The sequence below is a fragment of the Limulus polyphemus genome, unplaced genomic scaffold (genome assembly GCF_000517525.1).
Source record: "Limulus polyphemus unplaced genomic scaffold, Limulus_polyphemus-2.1.2 Scaffold3504, whole genome shotgun sequence".
NCBI classification, from domain to species: domain Eukaryota; kingdom Metazoa; phylum Arthropoda; class Merostomata; order Xiphosura; family Limulidae; genus Limulus; species Limulus polyphemus.
The window spans coordinates 16,005-24,929 of record NW_013669114.1 but is presented as its reverse complement, the minus strand read 5'-3'; the positions used below and the strand labels follow the sequence as shown (position 1 = coordinate 24,929).

The 8,925-nt window shown below is 30.4% G+C and overlaps 1 protein-coding gene across 5 annotated transcripts in view; it reads right to left on the bottom strand.

Moving 5' to 3' along the window:
* LOC106469472 (kinesin-like protein KIF2A) overlaps positions 1-8,925 on the bottom strand; it is a 73,511-nt gene that overhangs the window by 60,611 nt on the left and 3,975 nt on the right. For 2 of the 5 annotated variants that reach the window (XM_022398004.1, XM_013929968.2), the window contains exons 2-3: positions 6,329-6,415; positions 5,579-5,658 (exon numbers count right to left, since the gene is read on the bottom strand). In XM_022398004.1, the coding sequence (XP_022253712.1) occupies positions 5,579-5,639 (61 nt within the window). In that variant the 5' untranslated portion in view covers positions 5,640-5,658; positions 6,329-6,415. The remainder of the gene's footprint in view (positions 1-5,578; positions 5,659-6,328; positions 6,416-8,925) is intronic. The other 3 variants (XM_013929969.2, XM_013929970.2, XM_013929971.2) reach the window with 2 other exon arrangements.

Below are 8,925 nucleotides of genomic sequence, written 5' to 3'. Positions count from 1 at the left end.
ATTATTCATACCTTCGGTGTATAGGACGCAAGCAGATTTTGATATCAAATTTTGGGGTAACAAAATGCGTCTTATACACCGAAAAATACGGTACTCACTATATTCATAATACTTGAATGTAGTAATTCTGAAAGAACTGCAAACTATAATAACCAAAATAACGTTTTTATTGATTGATACAAATTAGCACAGTTACAAAGCAACGGAAAGGCTGAAGCCTAAAAGAAAGACTAGCTAATGACTGTCATTTTAAAGAGATCCAAGTCTGTTGTTTGAAACGCTTGATACGATGTATAGTGATCACAGTTCACATGCGAGTAGACCTAGATCCCTCTTTGGTAATCCCTAAAACTAACACTCAAGCACTCGTAATGCACCCAACACAAGCCAGACAACTATCAACTGTCTTCACACAAGTCTATGGATAGTAAACATCGTCAATTACAAAGAAAATATGTTTTTCTAACTCATACAAGGGTTTTAAGTTATCTAAGCTCTTCTTCAAACTCCAACAACTGGTGAAGCCAAAATATAAGCAATAGTGTACAGTGACAGTCTAAAATATGAACTTTTTCCTTCTTAAATTTATTCAATACCCTGTTAAATTAAATAATTTTATCTACTTATTGTACTACAGTTTTTACTAACCTTTACAGAGGAAAGTATATAATTCATACTAACTGCTGATCAGAGCAAGCTACCTGCTTAACATGAAGCTAAAAATCAACCTAGTAGTGGAAATAGCTATGTATGCTTTTCTCATGTTCTTACTTGTAAAGAATAGGATGAATTGTTTCATCAGTTGGGTACTCCTCAATGTTAAAGATCTTTTTGGCTGTAAACCCAATACTATTCCAAGAGTCTTGGCCAGCTCATGAGATTTAGATTAGTCCTAAATCCATATATTAAGCTAATAATGCAAACTATCTCTATAATACAAGTATAATGAAATTATGATATGTCATATTGTAGCATGTTACACAAAATTTCTCATTATTCATCGGTCAAACGTACCTAAATGCATTAGCATTACTAGATATTCTTCATTTTTTATTACACTGAAACAATTTTTTGATAATAAAATGTTCAACACTGCATACAACAATATAGTTTTGTTTAATACATATACAGGTCACTTCATTATGAACACTTGATTTTTGTTTCTCTTTGTGAGTTGAAGAAAGGACCCCCATTTGTGAAACTACTTCTACCATAAATATTTGCACCGAAGTAATTTATGATGAAGTTTTATTTATCACCATTCTTTCAGTATATATCTTTGAAGCATTTCCAGCATTTGAAGTTTCAAAACTGATACAAAGGATGCATTTTTTTAAAAACTGAAGATAGTTTTCAGCATACATCTGTGTGAATGTAAGCACCATTGAAAACTTGCAATCTCTTTTCACTCTAAATTCCCAAAATAAATGTTAGAACTAACTATAATTATATAATTTATATATCAAAAAGTTGAAAAATTTATCATTAATCATGAACTTCAGGAATTTCAAGCTTTAATATACAATATAAACAAGTACACTGAATTATTACTTTTGCTCTTAACTTGTTCTGTTTAGTTTATCAATTCAGACCATGGTTGGGCTTTGTAATTCAAACTTTACCTGTGGTGTTTTTAAAGTATTGAAAAAAACATGAAAAAAATCCAATAACTTAATTCTGAATAATTCTTGAAGTGATGATTTAACCTAAATAACTAACTAACATTTAGTAGGTTACATGCAGGCCAGATGAATACTTTAACCCATTTAAAAATTTCACCAGTATATACCTATATATATGTATATATATATATATATATATAAAGTTGAAACCTCAGTGGCCTCGAACTTATCTTATGAGAATCTCCACAGGTGAATTAAAACTGTGTCAAACAACTAACCTTTAATTTCAAACTAAATCTAAAACACCTACACTAACTTGTCAACTTCCAGTTATGGAAGTTTCTAAACTGTTACAAGTACTTTCATTAATTACTACAATAAAAATAAAATTCCTGCATATTATTTAAACTACCTTTTATCACTAGATTTTGGCTTTAATACTCCGTATCTTAATTAAAAAAATATGCAAATGTTATTTTATTTTTCCACCTGTATTTCAGATAGTTAAATTAAAAACACATTCCTGGCTATACTTTAGTCATATTATATATGTGTGTATATATATATATATGTATTTATGTATATAACTTAAGAACAAGAGAGGACCTGTTGGTTCATCTAGGCCATCCCATACACTAAACTGTAAAATAAAACACCAAAGCCAACCCTTTTCATTCAAATATTTAACAAGCTTTCCCTTAAATTAACTGCATCCACCACATTTGACAGCAACCCATTTGAAAAGCCAACCACCCTATTGGAAATGTAAAATTGTCTTAGCTGAAGTTGATTCCAACCCTGTGAAAATTGATATTTGTGTCCCTTAGTCTCACCATTAAGTACAAGAAAGGCTGATGTATCAACACTATCAATTCACTTAAGAATCTTAAACACCTCAATCACATCCTCTCTAACTCTTATTAAAAAATAAATCAGAGATGCTAACTTGTCCTCATATGACAACCTTGCCATGCCATGTATCCTAGTAGTCCTTCTCTGAGCCCTTTCCGAAGATAAGGGACCCAAGACTGAATACAATACTTTAAATGTGGACTAACCAATAACTTATACAATGAAGCTATAGCCTCTTTAGACTTGTATTCAATATTTCTGTAGATACAACCTCAAATCCTATTTGACCTGCCACTAACAACAGCTTGAATGGCTTAAGAGACTGGTTAATTAGAGCAACAAGATCATTTTCTTCCATAACAATGTTAAGGTTATTTCCATCAAAATTGCATTCATAATTCAAATTATGATACCCTGCATGCAATACCTTGTAATTATTATAATGAAAAGACATCTGTCATTTATTCACCCAATTCACTAAATAATCCAAATCCTTTATTAAAGCAGTTGCATACTGTTTACAACTAGCAACACCCAAACCTTAATATCATTAGCAAATCTAAATAATTTATTGATCATTCTTTTATCTAAGTCATTGATGTAAATAAGAAAAAAAAATGTCCTAACTCTGAGCCCTAATGTACCCCACTTGTGACTTTGATACAGTTTGATTGAACTCTGTTTATAAAAAACTTTCTGCTTTCTTCCATCCAGCCAGTTTTCTATTCAATGAGCCAACCTGTTCCCCACTCCTACAAAGATATTTTGTTTAACAAACCTTTTACATGGCATTTCACCAAATGCTTTCTGAAAATCCAAATATACCAAATACACACCCATACTCTCATCTACATAAGTAGTAACCTCTTAAAACAAATGCCAAAAGATTAATAAGGGAAGATTTTTCTTTAGAAACCAACAAAATTTTATACTTTGTTAAATTACTTTCCAAAGTATCTTTAATCAGACATTCAAAAACTTTTTCTACCATCGATGTAAGACTAATAGGCCTATAATTTCTAAGACAACTTTTATCACTTCCCTTAAAAAGTAACATTAGCAAACTATTAATTTTCTGGCATCTGCCAACTATTCACGGAGTTACAAAAACAGTAGCAAGTGGCTCACATATCCCGATCCTTAATCTTCAAAATCATTGGGAAAATATCATCTGGTTCAGGAACATCATTATTCTTTAAACTTCTAAATTTTTTCTCAATAAGCTCAGAATTAATGTGATCATCATTTCCTTCTAGCAAATGTTCAAGATAAGGAATATTGCTTAAATCTTCATTAGTAAAAACTGAGAGAAAGTAGAATTTAATTAAATAGGCCAACATTTGCAGGTGAATGTAACATGTCTCCACCACATAATCCCAACATCACCAATTTTTACACCACAAAAATTATGAAAAACACAGAAAAATGGGCAAGTCCAACATTTTTTTTTTCAATGTATGTTGCTTGTAGAAAAGAATATTTGTACCAAATTCCATGCAAATTGGTCAAAACAAGGTGAAGTAATTGACTGAAACTCCTAAAATTATGGGTTTATTTAAAGTTTTGATCCCACCCCCATGACCAAAAGTGGACTCATCCAACACTCTTGTATGTATATGTAAGGGACCTGTAAAATGTATCTTCGTACCAAATCCCATGTAAATTGGCTGAAATACAGTGGAGGAATTATTAAAAAACTCTAAAATTATGCTTTCTGTGGCATCTTGACCCTCTATAATTACTAAAAATGGGCAAGTCCACCCTTTTTGTATGTCAACATGTGGGACCTACAGAAAAGTATTTTTGTATCAACTCCCATGTAAGTTTGTCAAAATATGGCCCAGTAATTGACCACATACCTCAACATTATGCTCTTTTGCAAGCTCTAACCCCCCACTCACCCCCCTTCCAAAAAAAAACACAACAACAAAACAAACACGCTCAAAATAGGAAAATTGAGCTTTTTTTGCATGTCAATGTGTTGGATGCTTGAATCTTTATATTTGTGCCAATTTTCATCTTGTAAATATGACTACACAGCAGCCCGAACATACATTTTTGGGTTGTTTGACCTTTGACTCCATAAAATCCTTAAAAATGCCTAAATCAAAAAAAATGAAAAAGATGTCTGGGCATATTGGACCAAGGTATAACAACCAAGTTTCAAGTCAATCCACCAAGAAATGAAGGAATGGCAATCGAATGAAAAGTGTTTGGAAAAAGAAAGAAAAAACAATAGAAAAATAGTACGTCTCTCCACATAAATATAATAACCCAGCTATCTCATAATAATCAAAAATGAGTTTTCCTATATCATCCCTCAAAGACCCTACTCCTATCTTCACATTTCTCTTACCCATAACGTATTTAAAGAAACCCTTACTACTAATTTTGACATTTTCAGGCAATTTTTTTAATAAATTTTTCAATTTCCAATGTAACCAACTCCCTTGATTTTATATTATTCTGTAAATGTTCCATTATGGTAGTCAATTTACATTTTATAATGATTTTCTTTAATTTTATCCTTTATATCTTTTGTGAGCCAAACTGGTTTTTACTTGCAGCCACTAATTTTTTGCTATGAGGAACATGCCTATCTTGAATACTTGATAACACACTTCATTAACATACGATTTTCACTTTTCAAAGTTTTCTCTCTCAGAAAACAGAAGAATGAACATATTACATGAAGCTCAGTGGCTTTTTTCTGGTAGAATAGTAAAAGTTGAATGTCAGTGCAACTTAGCCATACCACTAAGTTTACCATCAGTATAATAAGTTTAACTATTGTGGTTATTTCCTGTAGTTTTCTTAACAAAATCATGCAGTTTATTTCAAGAGCTTCATAAAGGTCAAAATTTAGTCAAATCATGTAGAAATTAACCTTGCTTCTAAGCTATTAACTACAGTGATTCAAAAGCATTTGGGATCTAAAATCAGTCAACATAAGCTTCAGATACATCTTCAAAGATACACATCTGCTTTGAAATATTCTTTTTAAGTTTTTCCCTGAAACAAAAACAAAATATAAATAAGCTACTAAAGTTTAAAATCTGACGATAAAACTTTAAAATATTTTCACTTTATAGGTTTATACTTACCATTAGTTCTCTGGATGTCTACATTTATTCCAATTTTCAAGCCTCCTAACTCACTGTTCATGTTGGGTTATATCTTCCAGCTAATGTACAAAATAAAAAAATAGCTTAATTAGCTCTTAATAACCTATAAAACTTCAACTTTAAGTGTAACTCAAAGCATGCTAATTTAAGACCCAAATCAACTGTATCTTCTACTCAGTTTATTAACTTTTTATTATTATTAAATCTCAAATGTAACATAAAACATATTGTAAAAGTAACTTTTGCAGTTCAAATACATAACACCTTATGTAGCATCAAATGTAATTTTTTGTATATTTAATTAGTACTAGTAGTTGGAATTTCTAGTTGATACTCATTAAAAAAAATAGCATTAAGATAGAATACAATATTGTGAACATTTATTATAAGCAATGATATATAAGAATATTTTTTATGTAAACAAAATTAAAAACTTGTGAAATAGAATATAAAGTCAAAAACATGACAATAAATATTCAAAAACCCATTGTTACGCAACTTTATCTGCTACAAATTATTATTAATAACTTCATAATACAATTAAGTTAATTTCACAGATAAGAACTAAAAAAATAACATACATTTATGAAGTATTTCATGTATAATAAACTTGACTTTGTAAAAAATTGTGTGCCTCAAGGAGCTTGGGTCTTCCTTTTCTTATTATTTACATTAATGATATTGATAGGGCATAATTAGTAAATACATAAAATTAACTGATGATATTACCTTGGTATTCCTAGCTGTACTGATGATGCTATGGTACTACAGAGTGACTTGAACCAACTGGTAAATTGGGTAAAGTTAGTAAATGACCTTTAGTAAACAGAAGATAATGCATTTCAGTTATCATAACTTGGATTACAAGTTGAATATAGATTGAAACTCAATTGTGTTACTAAAGAAAAGGATCTTGGCATGGTGTTGGATAAGCCATCAAAACAATGCTCTGTTGCTAGTAATAAAAGTTAAAAGAACTTTAGGACATTTTTATACATATTTTGATTAGAAAATACAGGATATGCTTCAGTTAATAGTTATACTTTTCTAACATGATGACTGACTAATGGAAACTACATCAGAAGTGGAAGCCACAAGCACTGTATAGGAGTTTAAGGGTAAAATTACTTATAAGGAGTGGATTCAGTGGTTTCCTGAAAAGTAAAGTGTGGGTTTAAATTTTTACTTTTTTAAAATATGGATGTGCAAGGACAGCCTTGATGGACTGAGTGGTCCCTTGTTGTCTAGATCATTAGTGAAATTAACTCCAAAGAAAAATATAGGAAGTTATTACATACAAAAATGTGTCACTTTTTCTTATGAAACTATGTAAATGATAATGAACTGCTACCTTATAGATATATTTTATCCTTCTGTTTCACCTTTAAATATTTTAGCAGTTGTTATGGCACATAACCCATCATGCTAGCAAAGTGTTATCTATATAGTATATAATGGTGTTATATTGATATTACATCACAAAAAGAGTGAACATTTTTAATAAATCTTTAAAAATTACTGTCAGTCTTGTTGTGATGTAATGTTACACAAAACAGCTAAGTGTTTTACTCAATGAACAGCAAAAAAGATAGCAAGTCATAACATAACATTTAAGAACAACAGGCCTGTTGATCCATTGAGGATATCCCATCCATTAAACTAAACTTTAAAAAAATAATAACATCCTTAAAGTTAGCCTTTACCATTTAAATACTTATAAGGCCTTCCATTAAACTCCCTTAAATTTACTGCATCCATCATCATCTGAAAGCAACGAATACTAATGGTGAACCATCTTATTAAAGATTAAAACTGTCTCAGCTGAAGATGACTAACCATGACAAAATTTATGTTCCCTTGTCCTACCATTCTCACCATTAACTCTTTCAGCACAGGGTCAGTCCGTGGGATCGACCTCGTAACCATTTTGTGCTTGTTATAATTTTAATGCTAAAACTTTTAAATTAGTTAGCATATGTTAATGACAGTTGGCAGATTATCAGCAAACAATGCTTTCATATGAAAAATATCAACTCTTTTTTTTTATTAAGTCTTAAGGTTTGTTAAGCAATGTTTTTCTGGTGCCTTTTTTTTTTCACATGCTGTCTATCCAACATGCAAAGTAATTTTCATTTTAAGATTACAAATACTTTTGTGCATCAGAAGATTTTCAAATTTCACATGCAAAACATTTCTTAAGAAAAACTATTTTATCTGTTATTTTCAGTAAGGAATCTCTGTACAGGTTTGGTTGATTTGACCAATCTCGTAACCACGTTATGAAATTAGGAAATAAATATAAATTATGCCTTTTTCATTCTAGAATGACTACAAATTATAACACAAAACATAAATGTTTAAACAAAATAGCTTAAATCTCATAACATTATACATTTATTATATTGACCTTTCAGCCATTCCTGGCTAACAATACACAAATTATAATGATGCAGCGCACATGCACTCATGTTACTGTATCCAATAATATAAAACTGACCTTTAGTTTTTACAAAGTGACCTGTCTTGGCTGTGTTTTAATAGACTAGTATTTTGTAAAATACAGTCACATTTTGATTACTATACATTATATGTGTATATAGATTATTGCTATTTAGAAATAAGTTCTTAAACTTACTTTTCTTAAAACATAGAACAGTAAATAAAGAAGTAAAGCAAGCAATTATCTCTTCTAGTTATGACCTTTGTACTCAGTTGCTGCTTGACGTAGGTAGCTAAGCCTTTTAAAATTTCACATGTGGAGGATATGAAATGAAAACATTTTTTTTAGGTTTTATATATAGAGTTGAATAACCAAAAAATCATAAATTACTACATAATTACCATTTAATTCCACTATAATTTATAAAGCTTAGTAACTAAGATGTGTTTTAGTCTATAAAAATATGAAATTTCAAGCAGAATAAAGACACAACCTACCTCCTTGAAATCTTGGTTTGAAAGAAAGGAATGGCAACCAAACACATTAAAAAGGCTGATAAAGCTACTAGGGGGACATTCTGAGCTTCTGATTGGTTATTTATGTCATATTTAGAAGTGTATATAAGGGAGCGTTTCCAAAAATGGAAATGGGTGGGCAGGGTGTCACTGTTTGATTTATTACATGAGCAATATCTTGGCAAATTGAAAAGAGGCTCTTATGTTATGTTCTAGCTTGTCAATATCGGTAATTTGATTTCCTAATTCGTATGAAACTATAGACTTAGTATTTGGACATCATAAACATCTAATTTGAACCAGTGCTGCATTCAACATACCACGTAACACACAAAAATCAATGTTTAACTGTGTTTTTTAATATTTACCTT